The sequence below is a fragment of the Somniosus microcephalus genome, chromosome 26 (assembly GCF_052327205.1).
Source record: "Somniosus microcephalus isolate GS21.2 chromosome 26, FLI_Smic_1.0, whole genome shotgun sequence".
In the NCBI taxonomy this organism is placed as follows: domain Eukaryota; kingdom Metazoa; phylum Chordata; class Chondrichthyes; order Squaliformes; family Somniosidae; genus Somniosus; species Somniosus microcephalus.
The window spans coordinates 11,056,576-11,077,315 of record NC_141012.1 but is presented as its reverse complement, the minus strand read 5'-3'; the positions used below and the strand labels follow the sequence as shown (position 1 = coordinate 11,077,315).

Below are 20,740 nucleotides of genomic sequence, written 5' to 3'. Positions count from 1 at the left end.
TTACAGGAACTATAGTACAGGTAGACTATCCTTTATCCGAAAACCTCGGGACCAGCCATGTTTCGGTTTTCGGAAAATTTCGGATTTCAGAAGGTATTTTATAAGACTGGGAAATTTGTCGGGGGTGGGGGTCGGCGGGGGGAGCGTAAGTCGTGCGCCACTCTGGTCATGTCGTGCGCACGACTTACGCTGAACGAAAAAACTTTCGGTTTTTAGAGGTTTTCGGAAGTTCGGATAAAGGATAGTCTACCTGTAATTCAGTATTGATAGAAACAGTATTACAATACCATCAATCTGAACTAAACTTAGGAATTTTTATAAAGAAATTCTATGTGTGCAATTCTTTAAAAAAAAATACAATACAAGAGTGGCAAGACTGATAGTTAGCCAAGACCATCATTTACAATTTGGACAGATGAAGCAGACTGGAGCTGCATCTTGGTAGGCAGGGAGCTCAAACTGGGCAACGGTTAGGCATCAGATCATTAAAAAGGCAACTAAATGCACAACTAAGAAAATCAGACAGGATGACTGTCCATGACACAGACTTCTTAACGAATAATCATGTTACAGTCCTTTGGATGTCCAATTTTCCTAGATTATGCATGTTGAAAGGTGATTAAAAAAAAACAATGCTGTTCATTGCATTAGGAAAGAATTAGGTGAAAGTGCTAGCACTTCCTACATCCAGGTTTTTTACCAGAGATATTGGGAATCCTAAAATTTATGCAGTTATTCTCTACCTAATATGAACAAATGGAAGTGATGGACATGAATAGACCCATTGGTCATTTAGCCTGTCCCATATAGTTGTGATGCCCAATGCATCACCATGTAGACACTCTGCACCCTTGTCATCTCCTGGGAGAGGCAAAAAAAAAGGATAAAAAACCTAGGCCAATTAGGGGAAAAAATATGGAAAATTCCTCTCTGACCCTTTTAGGTGATCAAAACTAGTCAAGGCGATCACATAGACCCTGATTTATATTACAGGTTACATACCTCTTGTATGAGGTGATCTCCGCCCTAGCTAGAAACAGATGATGGAATACTCTCCACTTGCCTGGACTCAAGAAGCTCGACACCATCCAGGACAAAGCAGCCCGCTTGATTGGCACCCCATCCACCACCACCTTAAACATTCACTCCCTCCACCACCGGCGCACCATGGCTGCAGTGTGTACCATCTACAAGATGCACTGCAGCAACTCGCCAAGGCTCCTTCGGCAGCACCTCCCAAACCCGCGACCTCTACCACCTAGAAGGACAAGGGCAGCAGGCGCATGGGAACACCATCGCCTCCAAGTTCCCCTCCAAGTCACACACCATCCTGACTTGGAAATATATCGCCGCTCCTTCATCATCGCTGGTCAAAATCCTGGAACTCCCTCCCTAACAGCAGTGTGAGAGTACTTTCACCACACGGACTGCAGCGGTTCAAGAAGGTGGCTTACCACTGCCTTCTCAAGGGCAATTAGGGGTGCCCAATAAATGCTGGCCTTGCCAGCGATGCCCAGATCCCACAAATAAAAAAAAGGTCCATAACAACTTAAATCTTAACCACTGCTCCCATTTTCTCTTGGGCAGCAGGAGCTGGTAATGGAGGATGGCTGTACCAGAGCCAATGTGAGTGGGGGGCATGTAGGCTGCTGCTTGATGTGGGGTTGGTCCGCACCATTGGGGTCTACCTGCCTTTCGTCCGCCACACACCCGGGCCAACCCTCTCTGCTTTGTCAGATTTTCCATGCTTCCCTCCCCTTCTGCTGTAACCAGTTACACCTCCTCTGGACCCATCTTTTATTTCTTTACTTGCCCCATTTTCACCCCCTTTTGCCTTGGCACCATCATCCCTTTTGTCATTTAATTACTCCTGCCCCCACCTCACCATAGACCTTCACCTTTTGTCCTTTCCCTGTCCACCATTTCTCTAACTCTGTACTTGCTTAAAAGTTGTTCATCTCTAACATCTCCCAATTCTGATGAAAGATCATCGACCTGAAATGTTAACTTAGTTTCTCTCTCCACTGCCTGACCTGTCGTGTGTGTCCAGCATTTTCTGTTTTTATTTTAGAAACAGGTCCAGCTCTTTCTTGGAAGTAAACAGGAAAAGTCATGCATTCCCTAATATACATGTATTTTTATAACCCAGTTATTTAAAAAAAGCACTGCACTTTATGGCTCATTAATGGGTCATTTGAGGTTGCAACATCAATAACCATTACACCGTCTAGGTAGGAACTGGTTTTGTTTTGGTCTTGGTCTTGGTCTTTTCAAACAAATGGTTGGACCTGCGGCTTTGAGATTGAGAATCTGCCACGCTGAGACTGAAATGGTTCTTGTACTCTGTGTTGTCGTTCTATGCTTTACACAGCCCCAGGTGTCCAACGTACCTGGTTATGCAGCAGATTGCACTTTGCTTTTAGTTCTTTGGCTCTCATCTCCAGCTGCTCTTCGGACTCCTGAACTTTCAATTCCTGCAGATGCATAAATATATCAGAATACTGGGTGCTTGTATATAAATATATAGTTAAGCACCAACAGATTTTCTATTTTTCATAGGTAACCCGAGGTCTGGAACATGGTTGTGATGTTTAGCTGCTAGCTTTGTCTGCCTTTAGGACGCTGCTCTAAATAGGAAAATTTCAGTAATGGGAACTCCTAATAACTGAAGTCAATCACAGGGCAGTGCTAACTTTTGGAATTGTTTTGCATCTATAATAAAGTGTGGCACGTTAAAGAGTAGTGTAAATAACAGGGGCTTCCCCAAAGTACAGTAGTGGAAAAACTTTTAACGGTACAGGCTTTTGAAGTGCAGGATGCTCAAAAAGGCTTCCATACAACTGTGGGAGATCCCTTTGTTTAAACTGCAAATGTAGTAAGTAACAGGGGCTTCAGCAGAGTTGTGAAAAGTCCTTTAGAGAATCGTACCCAAGCAAATGGTTCAGGCGAGGAACGGGCTTTTGAACTGTAGCACAGGAGAGGCCAAAGAATGGAATCATAACTGTGACAATGGGGAATGGGAAAATAGGCCACAAGCATAATCGTGAGCAAAGTCAGAGCAGGAGTGGGGCTGGGTGGGGTGGGGCTCAAGGCCAAAAGGAGGCATTAAACCTTGAGCGGAGCTGTGGCTGTGGCGAGGCAAAAAGTATTTTGTAGGCAGAAAGTTAAAACTGTTCTGCAGGCATACATTTTGAACAGTTATTATTGAAGGCACAGAAGCTGCAGGGGTCTGAGGAGTATAGGCAGCAAAAAAAAACCCATCAAAAGTTCCCTGTAAAAACAACTAAGCCATGGACCAAAGATAGAAAGACTTGCATTTATATAGTGCCTTTCACGACCACCGGATGTCTCAAAGCGCTTTACAGCCAATGAAGTACTTTTGAAGTGTAGTCACTGTTGTAATGTGGGAAACGCGGAAGCCAATTTGCGCACAGCAAGCCCCCACAAACAGGAATGTGATAATGACCAGATAAAGTGCACCAATATCTGCCAGAAAACACTTTTTTTTTTTCCAGTTGACCACAATTCTACCTGCCTTTAAGGATGTTTTAATGCAGGCCCCAGGATCACAAATGCGACCATCTAAAACTGGCGAGGCGCACACTGTGGCCAGTTTCTTGCCCACAGATGGAAATTTGGGCGAGGAGCTAATTTTAATAATTATTCCGCGTTAATAAATCCTGTGCAGGCAGATATCGTGGTCCATTTTGCTCTAAAATTATTGGTCGAGAAATCATGCATGGCCACAGCTGCAGACGGTGGACATGATTTCCCCACTCCTGCCCGCTGTCTCCAAGGCTCCGCGTTCCTGGCAGAGCCTTGGGAAATTAGTTCCAAGGAGTCTACTGACATTGTGACTGCGGTGTTAATACGGTGTTGGTGGGAGAGTATTGTTGTACATTCCAAAGGAATGACCTTCTTTCTTTTAAAAAAAAAAGTACTGCTGGGACAAGTTTGGACTTGCCAATCAGCTGCTTGAAATGTGCCTAAAACAAATTTAGTTGGACCAAAGTGCACAGGAGCTAGTCAACCTTGTCTGGCGATGTTGTTGGTTGGGTCGCTGTTCACATGGTGCCTGAAGTGGGTGGCGGTGTTTTGTGGAGTTAGTGAGGGGAGTGGCATTGTACTGGCTCCCAGGAAAGGGCCAGGGTTGCCTGGTACTTAATCTGTATGTTTTACACCCTTCAGTTCAAATCTATTTATTTGGCAAATCATTGCTGCCACGCTTACTCTCTCTCCGTGTAACTTCCGTAACTCATCAAGGCGACGCTCCAGCTCCCGACGAAGCTCCGACATCTCGCGCTCATGGAACCGAGTTACTCGCTCCTGCTCTTCCTGCAGCTGCTTCAGGAGTTTACTTCTCTGCTGTCGCTCCTGAACAACGGCAATCAATGAACACATCAGTCAGGACCAGCAAAAATGATGGATATGGAACAGTACTGGAATACAAGAGTCTTTTCATCTCTAGCTTTATGTGGAAAAATAAAAATGGATACAAGTACAATGAATTGAGACCGGGACAAATTAAATCATACACTGGCGGCTGCTCTTCAGCTGCTTGCTGCATCTTTAATCAGATTTCATAAAAGAAAGCTTTTACTGATACACAATTGGGTACTCCCCTTCTCCTAGCACACACATTGAGAAATGTAATAAATAAGGAATGCGATAAGGCCACTTGCTCAACGTAGCTCAATTCTCTATGATCCTGACCTCTGGATAGACCCTTGCTCTCAATTCAAGTAGCTAATCTTCAAATCCTGCACAGGTTAAACATTTAAAAAAAACAGAATTAAAAAGGGATTCGACCTGGGTATAGTAACGTGCTAGAAGCGGAAAGTTTGCTCAGCTGATTCACTCACCTCTTCTTCATACTCCTCTTGAATCCTATCCACCGTTTGTTGATGTTCTTCTTTGATCTGATCCAGTTTCCTCTCATGATCTTTCTCGACCTCCTCACGTTTTTCTTTCAGTAAGTCACTCAGCTATAAACAGCAACAGTGCAAAGCATTTATTGAACAGCTCCTTGTTTTTTTTTTGAAGAGACACAATATATAGAAAGATTTGCAGGTAGATTTACAGAACCAAACTGCCTTCCCACTTCACTTTGAATACAGCTGCAGTAATAAAACTATTCCTTTAAGTATTAAAATCAATGCAGATTCAAACTAGGGAAGAAAATGCCTCAATACAGGAGCATATTTTAATGAGTTATCAGAAAGTCCTAAATGTTATAAGAGGATATATATAAATGTACATTTATTGGCGTCTTCTCATGTGGTGGCTGGGACCTTGATAGGCAGCATCTGGAATAGGTGGAGGGTTTAGGCAAGCATATTAATTTTCATTGTGTTTGCCCCATCTCATTGAATCTTACAGCACAGAAGCGGGTCATTCAGCTCGTTGTACTTGTGCCGGCTCTTTGAAAGAGCTGTCCAACTAGTTCCCACGCCCCAGCCTTTTCCCTTATCTAGAAGAGATATGGTTAGACTATTCTATCTGATTAGGCTGGTGCTTGAGTATTGTGTGCAGTTTTGGTCACCTTACCTGAGGAAGGACGTTCTTGCCATGGAGGGAGTGCAGCGAAGATTCACCAGGCTGATACCTGGGATGGCAGGAATGACGTATGAGGAGAGATTGTGTCGATTGGGCTTATACTCACTGGAGTTTAGAAGATTGAGAGGGGATCTCATCGAAACCTATAAAATTCTGTCAGGTCTGGACAGACTAGATGCAGGAAGGATGTTTCGGATGTCCAGGGAGTCCAGAACCAGGGGTCATAGTCTAAGGATAAGGGGTAAGCCATTTAGGACTGAAATGAGGAGGAATTTCTTCACCCAGAGAATGGTGAACCTGTGGAATTCTCTGCCACAGAGGGCGGTGGAGGCCAGTTCATTAAATATATTCAAGAAAGAGTTGGATATATTTCTTGAGGCTAAAGGGATCAAGGGATACGGGGAGAAGGCAGGGACAGGGTACTGAATTTGGATGATCAGCCATGATCTCATTGAATGGCGGAGCAGGCTCGAGGGGCCGAATGGCCTACTCCTGCTCCTATCTTCTATGTTTCTATATATATATTGCTGCTGGTGGTGGTAGCTGTGCTGGGGAGGGGGGATAAACAGGGGACATATCTTTTAACGCGGGATGTTGAGTTTTGATACAACTTGTGCACCCAGGTATCTGAAGCCAGTCCCGAACCATGCAAAGGCTTAGGATTCCAGTATGTTTAAGGGGATGTCCTGTGCAAGGGACATGGGATGGAACTTGGTTATGTTATGCCAAAAGCAGCTTGCCTATTTGAATCAGATGAATTTCAGCCAACTTACCGGAGGGCTGCTGCCAGTAAGACAAGTCCCAGGGAGGAGAAAAAAAGAGAGGATAATGGGAGGGGAGGGCCGATCGCAGTTGGCAGCAGCTGCCAGGTACGTTGTGGAGCCAAGAGGAATGCTCCTGTTCCTTGTGGCTCCACATCAACCATACAACAACAATTTTACTTACTTTTTTGGTGGCAGTCACTTGCTAGGCCATAGCCATGCTTAGAAAGCCTGAGTGGAGTAGGCCCAATGTCTACTCGACTCGGGGAGTCCGATTTCTCGGAGGGAAGCTTTATACATATGTAAAGGGCCCAACGCCTGTTTTAGGAGGCCTTCAGCGATGCCTGAAAAATTGTCTTATCTCTATTTCAGGCATCCTTGAGGCATAGGAGACAGAAACAGTAACAACAACTTATAATTTATATCGCGCATTTACTGTTGCAAAACGTCCCATGGCTCGTAACAAGAGCAATATAAATAAAAACATTTGACACCGAGCCACAGAAGTGATGTCAGGACAGAACACCAAAAGCTTGGTCAAAGAGGTAGTTTTTAAAGGAGCATCTTAAAGGAGGAGAGTGAGGGAGAGAGGTGTAGGAAGGGAATTACAGAGCTTAGGGCCAAGGCAGCTGAAAGCATGGCTGCCAATGGTGGAGCGATGAAAATTGTGGATGTGCAAGAAGCCAGAATTGGAGGAGTGCAAAATGAGTGCTTTTGGTCCCTGTTGTGCACCCAAAAAATGGGTGCAACGCAGTCTAATTTCTCCCACATGCTCTCCAATTGAGTAGTTGAGCTTGTTCTGGAGACTTGGCTAAAAATCGCTGTTGCTTTGCAAGATACTGCGGGGGGTGGGGGTTGCGGCGGTGGGGGGGTGGTGAAGTGGTGCTGTTGGTTACATGTGGCAGTATGCACTCAGTTGCTCCAGCCTGGACTCTGTGAATGTATGGCATTTTACCAGGCGTTCCCTGTGGCCAGCACAAATAGGAGGAGGAGATGGAGGCCTTTCTCTGTTTGGTTCCTTGATGGAGGAGGGATACAGAGAGCTGATGCCATTTATGCATGCCGTAGGTGTGAGGGGCGAGTACTGCATTTCAATCCACTTACTTAACATATCGCACAGTTTTGAACGTCACAAGAAAGAATTTTTATTTCAGCCTGCAAAATGCGTTTTCAGTGCACGGAGAGAGTACAAAGGTAGGAAGGTGGGTATTATTGCAGCGCTGTATCAAACAGAACGGCCACTTTGTAAGACAGACCTGTATAGCCTATTGGTCTGCACGAACTAAGCCCGGGGACATGACCCAATTCCTATTAATTAATGTTTAAAATCCAGCATGATTGGAATTAATGTGCAGTTACACAACACACACTTGCTATCACTCCACAGCCTGCAGTTATCAATTTAAACTTACTATAGTATAATGGTAGCCAATTGTCCAAATAATGCATACTCACATGGAGTTATTTTTTAGAAGAACATTTTTATACTTAAATTCATGCAGAAAATACTCAAGTTCAGGGACAAGACATTATCGGATTTCACACTTTCCCTAGATGAGAATATGGTTGCTCACCTCTCGCTCAAAGTCTGCAATTTGTTGTATTTTCACCTGTGCTTTCTGAAGGTCTCCCTGCTGATGAGCTTCCTCGTCATTGTGGGCGTCAGCGATCTGCTTCTGGAGACCGGAAAGCACCTTGGGAGAGGAGCAGAAATGAATTGTCCGAGAGTGTCCTCTTAACCTCTTGAGTAATTGTCTATGTACAGGAAACTCTTTTTTATCCGGCACCGACGGGACTGGCGTGGTGCCGGTTTATCAAAAAGTCCGGATTACAGAGAGGTATAGTAAAAGGTACAAGAGCTCCGTACACAGCAACAAATCCAGGCTTCCCTGTTGCTTAGCAACAGGTGCAGGAACCCGGCCACAAGATCCAAGCGTCCCTGTTGCTTAGCAACAGCTGTAAGAACCCCGATTACACAGCCACAGATCCAGGAACGGCCACTAATATGAAGTAAAACTTACCTGAACCTACTCCTGAATTTTGCCGGTTAACAGAGATTTCCGGTTACTTAGGTGCCGGTAAATCGAGAGTTTCCTGTAGTTAACTCTCTAAGTTCGCTCTGAAACTGCTTCAGTTTCTTAAGACGCTCTCATGTTGATGGTACGGCACAGAGAAATATTCAAATGGAGCCGTGTGACCAATGAGCACCATTTTCTTTTCTTTGGGAGGGCCAACAGCGATGGCATGCGAGTTTTGCACCGGCTGCAACAGCAGATTTTGGAATGTACAAAAAAAAATTGGGTCCTGAACAGCAGAATCGAGGAGTTCACCTCCTTTATATTGATATAATAATGTGCTGCTGGCATAGGAGTACTGCTCACCTGACACTCAGCAAATTATCAACACAAAAGTACCATTGCATCTCTCCCACTGATATTCAGCTTTGCTTGCATCATTAAAGCAGGTCTCCTTGACACACTGCTATGGATCCTCTTTTTTTATATATATCTACGTTTAACAATGAGTGCAGATGACATAAATGGGAAAACTGATTTGGAGGCGCAAACGAGCCCAGCAGAATGGGGAAGCTGAATTAACGGTACTGGAGATAGAGCAGTAGCGTAGGGTGCTTTTGCTTTAACAGTGAATGCTAATTCAGCTTCCTTACACCATTCGGGTCAGCAACTCTTCGAAGGCAATTTGCCTGAACTCATCAACACTCACTGCTGAAACAAAAACATTTGGTAATATCATAGAAACATACATAAACATAGAAGATAGGAGCAGGAGTAGGCCATTCGGCCCCTCGAGCCTGCTCCGCCAGTCAACGAGATCATGGCTGATCATCCAAACCCTAGCACCCGGTCCCTACACCGACAGCCATCCCACCCAAGCCCTATCCCCATAACCCCACGTATTTAATCCCCCCTAACACTAAGGGTCAATTTTTTATCATGGCCAATCAACCTAACCCGCACATCTTTGGACTGTGGGAGGAAACCGGAGCACCCGGAGGAAACCCACGCAAACACGGGGAGAATGTGCAAACTCCACACAGACAGTCACCCGAGGCCAGATTTGAACCCGGGTCCCTGGTGCTGTGAGGCAACAGTGCTAACCACTATGCCACCGTGCTGAGATCAATAAGAGTAAGAACATTTTAGATTTAATGACAATTCTTTTGCAGTTTTTTTTTAGGACAATGCTCACTCTTTAAATAATTTCCGTTGCATCAGTCCGCTGTAAAATACACCAACCAAAAATTATTCATGGCACATCTTTTACATTGAATTACACAGAATCTACAGCACAGAAATAGGCCAATCGGCCCATCTGGCACATAATAGGGTGGATCAACGCCCGGCACGATGGGCATTCATAGCTGCAATCCTGACTTCAGCTGTGTCATTCTGAGAACCTGCTGAGCAGAGGTGGGCTGCTTCCCACGGGAGTGGGGAATGGGTGAGGGTTAAGGTGGGATATTCTGTCACCCTAGGCAAATTTGACAAAACTTCCAAGCACCCATTTTAAGTGGAGCACAAGGACAGGATTGACTGCTTGTCCTCATGGCTTGGATTGGTGTGTGGCATGGGAAGAACCAAGACAGACAGAAAAATATAGGCCTTTAGATAAGGTGTCTCAGCAAAGAAACACAAACAGGAATACAAAGTAAAACACATCATTAACAAGTGCAGAAATGCTAAGGTTCAGAGAGAACTGATTTTATAAAGTTCTGTGAAGTATTGTGAGTATTAACAGCTCATGTGCTCATTATTTTTGATGCACCATAGGGTATCCTGCCATCTGAGCACCCTAGGGTTTACTTCTTAGGGCATTACAAGTACAGCAGAACTTGGACCAGGATGAAGTAAAGATTCCTGTGGAGAGGCTCCTCTTTGCTTGTGTAAAACAGGTTTTCTGATTCAATTAACCTCCCCATCAGCTGCCCTAGCATTGTGAATTGGATTCTCGCTATGGAAAGAAGCTTCTCCTTTCTGAAATTTTAGCAATTTTTAATGTTTTTTGTTTATTAACTCACTTCTTGATGTTTTTCCTCAGTTGCAGTTTTCAGTCCTTCAAGGTCACTAGAGTGTCTGTTCTCAAGTTCCTCCAGTTCCTGCAGGAGAAATTAAGTTATAAAAATTGAACAGGTAGCGGAGAAGGAAATTCCAACTCATGTACATATATACAGTTATAAGACACTACATGTGTGCTCCTCAAGTTGATATGCTGCGATTGTAACTATACTATTACTGTGGCTTAGATAATGGACCTATACTCTCTAGAGTTTAGAAGAATGAGAGATGATCTCATTGAAACATACAAGATTCTGAGGGGGATTGACAGGGTAGATGCTGAGGGGTTGCTTCTCCTGGCTGGCGAGTCTAGAACGAGGGGGCACAGTCTCAGGATAAGGGGTCGGCCATTTAAGACTGAGATCAGGAGAAATTTCTTCACTCAGAGGATTGTGAATCTTTGGAATTCTCTACCCCCAAAGGGTTGTGGAGGCAGAATCATTGAGTATATTCAAGGCAGAAATGGATAGACTTTTGGACTCTAGGGGAATCAAGGGATATGGAGATGGGCGGGAAAATGGAGTTGAGGTTGAAGATTGGCCATGATCTTATTGAATGGCAGAGCAGGCTTGAGGGGCTGTATGGCCGACTCCTGCTCCTAATTCTTATGTTTTATAGATATTCAGAAAACGCAATTGACATAGCAACCAATTGGGATAGAAATCTGGACTGCAGCAAAGCCTGCTGTTGTATTATACTGATCTAGAACAGAACTTCTGAACAAGGTTTGGCATTCTGGAGAAAGCAAATTTCAACACTGAATCCCAGTGGCAATGCACTAAAATATGTAAATGTGTAATGTAAATCAGCAGAGAATTTTCTTCAGTGATCCACTTGCTGTAACCAATGGGTAATTGGTTGCTTGCTTGCGCAGTCTCTGACCTTTACCTGTAAAGTAGGCTGAACTGTTCCAGTCATTTTTCTTTTTCCAGCTTTCACTGGATTTACACAATGCCAGAAGAAATTGCAATGAACAATTTAGAAGGCGCTGCTCTGGATCATTTTATTGCTTTCTTTGAGGTACTAATCAAAACCAGGCTCTAAATATAGGATAGAATCATAGAATGGTTACAGCACAGAAGGAGGCCATTCGGCCCGTCAAGCCCGTGCCGGTTCTCTGCAAGAGCACCTCAGCCAGTCCCACTCCACCGCCCTTTCCCCGTAGCCCTGCAATTTTTTTTTTCCTTCAGGTATTTATCCAATTCCCTTTTGAAAGCCACGATTGAATCTGCCTCCACCACCCTTTCAGGCAGGGAATTCCAGATCTTAACCACTCGCTGCGTAAAAAAGTTTTTCCTCATGTCGCCTTTGGTTCTTTTGCCAATCACCTTAAATCTGTGTCCTCTGGTTCTCGACCCTTCCGCCAATGGGAGTCTATCTACTCTGTCTAGATCCCTCGTGACGTTGAACATCTTTATCAAATCTCCTTTCAAACTTCTCTGCTCTAAGGAGAACAACCCCAGCTTCTCCAGTCTATCCACGTAACTGAAGTCCCTCATCCCTGGAACCATTCTTGTGAATCTTTTCTGCACCCTCTCTAAGGCCTTCACATCCTTCCTAAAGTGCGATGCCCAGAATTGGACACAATACTCCAGTTGAGACCGAACAAGTGTTTTATAAAGGTTCATCATAACTTCCTTGCTTTTGTACTCTATGCCTCTATTTAGGAAGAATGGTACTTCTCATGCACTGTATCATCCATTTGAAGGAAGATAAAGTCATCACAAGCTCCAAACAAGAGGGATATAAACACCAAAAGGCACAAAATAGAAGCAGCTTTGTGGATGTAATATTGAATCTTTTTGATGCATTTTCTCAAAGGTGGCATTGGCTTCAAGCATGTATTGCACTCTCAAAGCAACTACTTCCATCAACTTGGTAGTTCATGTCAAAGAATTGTGTGATTTGCAAGAGAACACTTTTTCATTACTCCGCAAAAAATTGACAGTAAAACTACAAGCACAATCTTAGCGGCTCCTGACAACCAGCTAGAATTGGTGACTTTGAGATTCAACATTTTGAAAAGAAAGACAGACTTGCATTTCACAACCTCAGGGCGTCCCAAAGAGCTTTACAGCCAATGAAGTACTTTTGAAGTGTCGTTACTGTTGTAATGTAGGAAATGTTGGTAAAAAGTGTCGTCTCTTAATTCATTTTATAAGGGTCTATTTGTCTTTCTTACATAAATTACTAGCTGGGGAGCCCCGCGTTGCGAGGGCAATTTTGGGGCGCTTGGTCTCCCTGCCCCTGTGTGTCCCCCCTCTCCCTGTCATGTCCTCTCCCTGTCCTATCCCTCCCTCCCCTCCCCTCTCTCCCTCCCCTCCTCTCCCTCCCCTCCTCTCCCTCCCTCCCCCCCTCCCTCCCCCCACCCCCTCCCCTCCCCCACTCCCCCGCTCCCCTCTGTCCCTCTCTCCGGCCCCTTCCCCGCCTAGCGCCTGAGGTCTGGTGCCGTTGCGATAGCGGCCGTGCGGGGCCTAGCGCTTAAGGCACGGTCGGGTTCTGAGGCCGGGACGGACCGGAGCTGAGGTCCCCCGCGTATCGCGCGGCTGATGGACGGCCGCTGCGGGCGGGTGGCGCATGCGCGGTCAGTGCGGGCGGCGCATGCGCGGTCAGAGCGGGCGGCGCGAGGCGGCCCGCGGGGAGCAGGCAAGGGCGGCTTGGCGGCCGTTAGCGAGCGGGAAACTTCGGGCGGCCCGCCCGCGCTCCGTCCGCGACACCGTGAAACCTGAGAGGGGGAAGCAGAGAGAGACAGAGAGGGAAGAGGAGAAGGAGAGAGAGGGAAGAGGAGAGAGGGAAGAGGAGAAGGAGAGAGAGGGAAGAGGAGGAGAGAGAGAGAGGGAAGAAAGAGAGAGAGAGAAATTTTTTGAGCTTCAGGCCCCGAGTCCCCCCTGCGCGAGGGTGAGGAGGAGGGGGGGGGGTTGCTAAACACAATATAAAACTCAAATAAATTGTTAATTAATTCCCTAACACATAATTCAAATATTTACCTTACTTCCCTAACACACTGAAGGTGTGGGGAAAAAATCGTGAAAAATCAAGATGGCGGCCACTCACCTCGGTTCAGAAGGATAAGGCCCGCCCACACACGCACCGATTGGTCGACCGGTCAGGTCACCGAAGCGTAGGATTGGTCAATCGTCGAGTCACTCGACACTCAACTGTAGGAAGGAACCCGCCGTCCGATTGGTTGACCTCGACGTCACACGGTCGCTAATGAGATGCTAATGAGCGGAAGGCTGAACGTTTTTCGGATACCGCGGGCGGGATTTTTGTGCGGCCGAAACGTAAATACGCCTATGACCGGTCCGGAATCGCAAGCTTTCTTTTGAGGCGACGCGCGCGTCGGTACGCTCTGTAACTTTCAAACGTATAGAGAACGGACGGACAGACAGACATCGGGACAGACAGAAGAGCCGCTTTATATATATAGACTAGCTGGGGAGCCCCGCGTTGCGAGGGCAATTTAGGGGCGCTTGGTCTCCCTGCCCCTGTGTGTCCCCCCTCTCCCTGTCATGTCCTCTCCCTGTCCTATCCCTCCCTCCCCTCCCCTCTCTCCCTCCCCTCCCCTCCTCTCCCTCCCTCCCCTCCCCTGTCTCCCTCCCTCGCCCAACCCCACTCCCCCGCTCCCCTGCTCCCCTCTGTCCCTCTCTCCGGCCCCTCCCCCTGCCTAGCGCCTGAGGTCCGGTGCCGTTGCGATAGCGGGAATGCTGAGCGGCGGCCGGCGCCGGGAGCGGGCTCTCGCGGGCGGCGCATGCGCGGTCAGTGCGGGCGGCATGACCGGTCCGGAATCGCAAGCTTTCTTTTGAGGCGACGCGCGCGTCGGTACGCTCTGTAACTTTCAAACGTATAGAGAACGGACGGACAGACAGACAGACATCGGGACAGACAGAAGAGCCGCTTTATATATATAGATACTAATGCAGGAAACTCTCTTTTAACCGGCAAACTTCAGGAGTAGGTTCAGGTAAGTTTTACTATATATTAGTGGCCGTGTAACCGGGGTTCCTGGATCTGTGGCCGTGTAACCGGGGTTCCTGCACCTGTGGCCGTGCAACAGGTACTCCTGGATCTGTGGCTGTGTAACCGGGACTCCTGCACAAGTGCCGTGTAACCAGGGCTCCTGCACCTGTGGCCGTGTACGGGGCTCTCGTACCTTGGTAAGTATACCTCTCTGTAATCCGGACTTTTTGATCAACTGGCACCACGCCGGTCCCGTCGTTGCCGGATAAAAAAGAGTTTCCTGTATAAGTTACACAATACAGAGGTACTCAATACTTGGGCACAAAGCTACAGTAATGCCATATGTCCAGTAGTACTGCTTGAATATCATTGTTTTTTGTGTAATGAAGATGGTTTACATCAGTACCACAACTGTAGACCCAGGAGCTGAGGCTTACCTCTTCCATTTCTTTTTCTAACTGTTCCTTCAGCTCACCAAGAGCTTTCATTTTTTTCTTTTCCAGCACAACCTCCTCTCCCTTTAAGACTTTCTCCGTCTCCTCCCTCATCTGCTCCAGAAGAGCACGCTTTTTTTCCTCCAAGTTTTGCTGCTCAGTTGCCTGCAGTGATCTCAGTTCGTCTCTAAGCTGCTGCAGCATAGCCTCCTTCTCTGCCCTGGAACATAGAAAATAAAACATTCACAGACATGCAAACCAGCGTCAAAAAAAATAACCTACTGATGGCTACCGAGAATATTATCCAACTGCTGTTCAGTTGCCATTTTGATCAGCATCTCTTTGGGCCAGCTATTTAGTCAGTTTTATTTTTATTTTTCCTAATAAACATTCCTAAACTAAGAAAAAGCCCACTTGGGCAAAGGAAACACTTGTAGAAATACTCAATTTACCTCTGCTTTGCATTAGTCAACAAAAAACACTGTATGATGTGTCTTTTAAAATTTTTTTTAAACCTTACCATGATTTTGCTATTTTATGTCCCTTATAAAATTGGTATAATAGCAAGAGAGTATTAAAGGTTCAAATTTAATGCAATTTGTACTAATAGGTTTTCTTCTTTTGCTAGGAGCAACTATCAAATTAACAAATTATTTTTCTTATCAGTACAGCAAGAGCCTATTAATTGCAACACCCCCGAAGTGAGCAAAACATTCCTTTTAACCAATTTGTCCTATTAGGCCGAATCCATTAAAAGAACATGTTATGATCTCAATGCACAGTTGTAGAAAAAGTAACTGGTAATTACAGCATCTTTGACAGCAGGCTTGTACTGAGTGCTAAAAGGGTGGAAACTGGCCCACTGGGCTCCTTTGGATTGGGCCGATTGTACGACAGTAACCAGGATGTTACATACAAATCTCCCCATGGTTCTTCTACATTATGTGTTGGTTACAGGGGAGCAATGCTAAAAGGACTTCCGTGAGCTGCTCTTTCAAGTCAATATTACCCCTTTGAAGCTGTCAGTCTGCTAGAGGCCAATTCCAAAAACACGTACCGGGCTATCTGTATATCGGCCTATAGGAGAGTAGAGGCAAAGGATAACATGGACAACACAAACTATTTTCTTCCATCTTACAAAGATTCTTTTTCTTCAATTTAAAAAACTAATCGTTAAGAAAATCAAAGTTGCAGGCCTGGGAACGGAGACTAAACCAGCTCAATGAGTCACACACGCTCAGCATCGTGCAGCAATTCCCAGTAGGCCAACAAGATGATTGCAGGTATTGTGGCAGCAGACTGGGGGACCCAAGAAAAAGTGGGTCTCTGTTCCCAACTGTTGTCTGGAAGGTTATATTTGCCAGAGATACAAAATACACATGAACCACATGTCATTGTGTCAAGGGTGACATGAATCAGTCATTCATGAAAGAAAGACTTATGAAATAATACTGAGCGGCCTGTGGGTGGCACTGTCCAGGGAGAGTATAAATACTCGGTCACGGGCCTGTAGTGTATGTACCTTTAAGGGGAGAACTACTTTTTACAGTTCCTGTATACTGTAGTACCGGCAGTGACCACACCTGTATATAAACCCTGAGTAGGGATCTGTACTGTTAGTTTTAGAGTAACCCTCACCCAGTAAACACCTGTTGATTGTTCCTCTGCAGTCTCTGTCTATTTCTTGAAGGACACCATACATCAAGATTCACGGATTTAACATTGGCGACGAGGCGATTCGAACCTACCTGCAACTCTGCAGAGGAAGGCCGATTCCAGAGACACGGGCGTTGACCATCCGGCGGAGACTCCAGCGAGGCGGGCTGGCAACAGGTACGGCGCAGACCCTTCCCGCACAGCGGTGGTTCGAGCCGACCGACGGCACAGGAAAAGGCCGAGCAGCGTCGACGGGAGCAGAGAGAGAGGGTAAAGCGCACAGGGCACAGCTGGGGTTCAGGACCGAGCGGCGTCAACGAGAGAGGCACGCAGGAAAACGCGCAGAGCGCGGCCGGTGTTCAAGGGCTGAGCAGCGTCCGCGGGGGAAGAAAGGAAAGCGCGGGAGACGCCATTTGAGCCGCAGCGGAGAAGAAGGGAGAGCGCAGGAGACCCATTTTTGAGCTGCAGCGGAGAAGAAGGGAGAGCGCGGGAGACGCCATTTTGAGCCACAGCGGAGGAGAGCACGGGAGACGCCATTTTCAGCCAGTCTAACCACACCCAGGGATGCCGAAGAGTGGCAGTGTCACAGCGTTCGACAATGAAGTCGAAGATTGGACGACATATGTAGAACGCATAGAAGTGTACTGCAAGGTGAATGAAGTGCCAGATGCCAGGAAAGCACTGGTATTGTTGAATTCCATGGGTGCACAAACGTATGGCTTACTGCGAAACCTAGTAACCCCAGAGAAGCCAGTGGAAAAGGATTTTGAAAGCATAGTGGCAATCCTACAGGACCACTTAAACCCCACACCGCTGCTGATAGCAGAAAGATTTAAGTTTCACAAAAGGAACCAGCATAAAGACGAAAGTAATGCTGAGTATTTAACGGAACTGCGCAAGCTATCGAAACACTGCCAGTATGGAACGGGACTAGCAGATACTTTAAGGGACAAGTTTGTGTGTGGGCTTCAAAGTGAAGGAACCCAGAAACGGCTTCTATCAGAAAAGGATCTTACGCTGGACAAGGCTTTCAGCATGGCAGTATCACACGAAGCAGCCGCACGGGGCGCTGCAGAGATACAACGGAGACCGCAAGAATATGGCACAAATGAAATGTCATATGGAGCAGTGAAGTGTTATCGCTGCGGCAGAACAACACACGACCATAAGGATTGTTGGTTCAAGGACCAAGTGTGCAGTGTGGAAAAGTAGGACACATAGCAAGAGTCTGCAGGTCGGGAAAGGAAACCAGCAGCAAGAAATCTCCACAGGAGAAGTACAAAAAGGTACATAAGGTGACGAAGAGTAGTTCAGACGAGCAGAAAAGTGATACAGACTCCGGAAGCAAGGAGCTGGGTTGTCTGAAACTACATAATGTATTCAAAATGGAGGATCACCAAACTATCTGGGTCACGCTCAAGATAGACGGAGTCCAAGTGAAAATGGAATTGGACACAGGATCAGCCCTAACAGTCATAAACCGAAAGGGACTACAAGCGGCTATTCTCACATATACCCTTGAGAGATACAGATTGTCTTGAAGATGTACACGGGGCAAAAAGTCTACCCCAAAGGAAAAATAAGGGTGAACGTTATATATAACGGCAAGGAAACACCAAAAATGGACCTATCTGTATTGCCAGATGGAGGACCACCACTACTAGGTCGTGAATGGATCCGGAAGATACAGCTAGATTGGCATTCCATACAAGCACTGACTGTAGATGCCAAAAAGGATGACGACATCACACCTGGACGACTGTCAAAAATGCTAACTGACGCACAAGAAGTGTTCCAGGAGGGACTCGGAACACTAAAAGGCATAATAGCGACGATCAAAATAGAGGAAAATGCAAGCCCAAAGTTTTTTAAGGCCAGACCGGTGCCTTATGCGATCCGCCCAGCCGTCGAAGCAGAGCTGGAAGGTTTGGAACGTTCAGGAGTACTGTCCAAAGTGGACTGGAGCGAGTGGGCTACACCCATCGTTCCTGTAATGAAGAGGTCGTTGAGTAATACGCCTGGGGAACCAAAGAAGGTTCGCATCTGTGGGGACTTTAAGGTGACAGTGAACCCAGTCCTTCACACGGTAAAATATCCGCTTCCGCGGATTGAAGATATTTTCGCCTCGCTATCTGGAGGAAAACGCTTCACTAAGATTGATCTGGCCCAGGCGTACCTGCAAATGGAGGTAGAAGAAGCCTCGAAACAGTACCTCACGATCAACACTCATAAAGGTCTCTACCAATACAACCGGCTGGTGTTCGGGGTAGCATCAGCTCCGGCTATTTGGCAAAGGGCAATGGATCAAGTCCTGCAAGGGATTCCAGGGACCCAGTGTTATTTGGACGACATCCTGGTCACGGGCGAAAATGACAGTGATCACCTCGCCAACCTGGAGCAGGTGCTCACTAGATTGAAGGAATATGGGCTCCGAGCTAATCGCCACAAATGCGAGTTTTTCCAGAAGCAGATCTCGTATTGTGGCCACGTTATTGATGAAGAGGGGTTACATAAGTCCCCTGAAAAGATTGAGGCAGTAGTCAAGGCTCCAGCACCGGGAAATGTGTCACAACTGAGGTCGTTCCTCGGGCTGGTGAACTACGACCATAAGTTCTTGCCGAATTTGTCTACAGTACTACACCCACTGAACACCCTACTGCAAACGGGGGTATGATGGAAGTGGAATGACGAATGTAAACGAGCTTTCCAGAAGTGCAAAGAATTGATCACATCAAAAGAGGTGTTGGCTCATTTCAACCCAGCACTACCAATTCGGTTGGCGTGTGATGCATCACCCTATGGTATTGGAGCGGTGCTGTCGCACAAATTCCCGGATGGCTCGGAGAGGCCAGTAGCCTTTGCGTCTCGGTCACTAACCTCAGCCGAGCGTAACTACGCCCAGATTGACAGGGAGGCCCTCAGCCTAGTGTGGGGAGTGAAAAAGTTCAACCACTATCTGCACGGGCAGAAGTTCACCTTGCTGACTGAGCACCAACCACTTGTCTCCATCTTTAATCCAAAGAAGGGCGTTCCGGTGATGACTGCGTAACAGCTACAAAGATGGTCCCTTTTTCTCGGGGCGAACCAATATGAAATAGAGTATAAGGGCACGAAACAGCATGGAAATGCTGATGGGCTATCACGCCTGCCACTGCCTACGGCGGAGGAAGCACCAGCAGTGGACTCTGTCGAAATATTTTATTCGACTATAATTGAACGCTTGCCAGTAACTAACGCTGGTATAGAGGAGACCCGCAATGATCCGACACTGTCTCGGGTATATGACTTGACGGTGAAGGGATGGCCAACACATGGCGACTCACTGTTGCCAGCATTCTCATCCAGAAGAGAACAGCTGTCAGTATGCCAGGGGACCTTGATGTGTGGATCCCGAGTGGTAATTCCACCCAAGTTAAGGGAGAGAGTGCTCAATGAGCTTCACGAAGGCCATCTGGGAGGGGTGAAAATGAAAAGCCTTGCTAGGGCTTATGCGTGGTGGCTGGGGATCGATCAGCAAATCGAGGACCTGACAAAGAGCTGCTCAGGATGCCAGAAGGTCCAAAATGCACCACCACATGCCCCTCTACACCCATGGGAGTGGCCCTCCTCTCCATGGCAACGGGTGCATATTGATTTTGCTGATCCATTCATGGACTCAATGTTTTTAATAGCCGTGGATGCGCACTCGAAATGGCCTGAGGTGATCAAAATGTCCTCCATCACCACGGAGAAAACGATTGCAGTCCTACGGACCATATTTGCCAGGAACGGCTTGCCAGAGCAGATTTGCTCTGATAACGGACCACAGTTTGTGTCCGAAGAGTTTCGGAAATTTATGAAAAGGAATGGGGTAAGGCATTACACATCCGCCCTGTATCATCCAGCCACAAATGGATTGGCTGAGAGGTTCGTACAAACCTTTAAAAAGGCAGTAAGGGCCATGTGCGATGACGACATTCCACTGCAGCATAAGGTGGACAATTTCCTGTTAGCCTACAGAAATGCGACACATGCAGTCACCAACCAGACCCCGGCCATGATGTTCTTTAACCGAAGGTTGAGATCTCGTCTGGATTTGCTCAGACCAAATGTACGAAGAGATGTTGAGAATAAGCAATTCCAGCACATCAATGAGAAGCCGACAAGGAGCTTCAATGTAGGGCAACCAGTCTTGGCCCGCGACTACCGAACAGAGAAATGGCAACCAGGAACGATATGCACACGGCAGGGGCCACTAATGTACACAGTGGATGTTGGGGAGAACATTGTGAGACGCCATGTCGACCAGATCCTAGAG

At 46.7% G+C, this 20,740-nt stretch overlaps 1 protein-coding gene across 12 annotated transcripts in view; it reads right to left on the bottom strand.

Moving 5' to 3' along the window:
• The window catches only part of cep164 (centrosomal protein 164), a 167,186-nt gene that overhangs the window by 22,997 nt on the left and 123,449 nt on the right, over positions 1–20,740 (bottom strand). For all 12 annotated transcript variants that reach the window (XM_085967825.1, XM_085967831.1, XM_085967834.1 and 9 more), the window contains 6 exons: positions 14,791–15,007; positions 10,357–10,434; positions 7,892–8,011; positions 4,863–4,985; positions 4,231–4,374; positions 2,391–2,474 (listed from right to left, as the gene is read on the bottom strand). In XM_085967825.1, the coding sequence (XP_085823951.1) occupies positions 2,391–2,474; positions 4,231–4,374; positions 4,863–4,985; positions 7,892–8,011; positions 10,357–10,434; positions 14,791–15,007 (766 nt within the window). The remainder of the gene's footprint in view (positions 1–2,390; positions 2,475–4,230; positions 4,375–4,862; positions 4,986–7,891; positions 8,012–10,356; positions 10,435–14,790; positions 15,008–20,740) is intronic.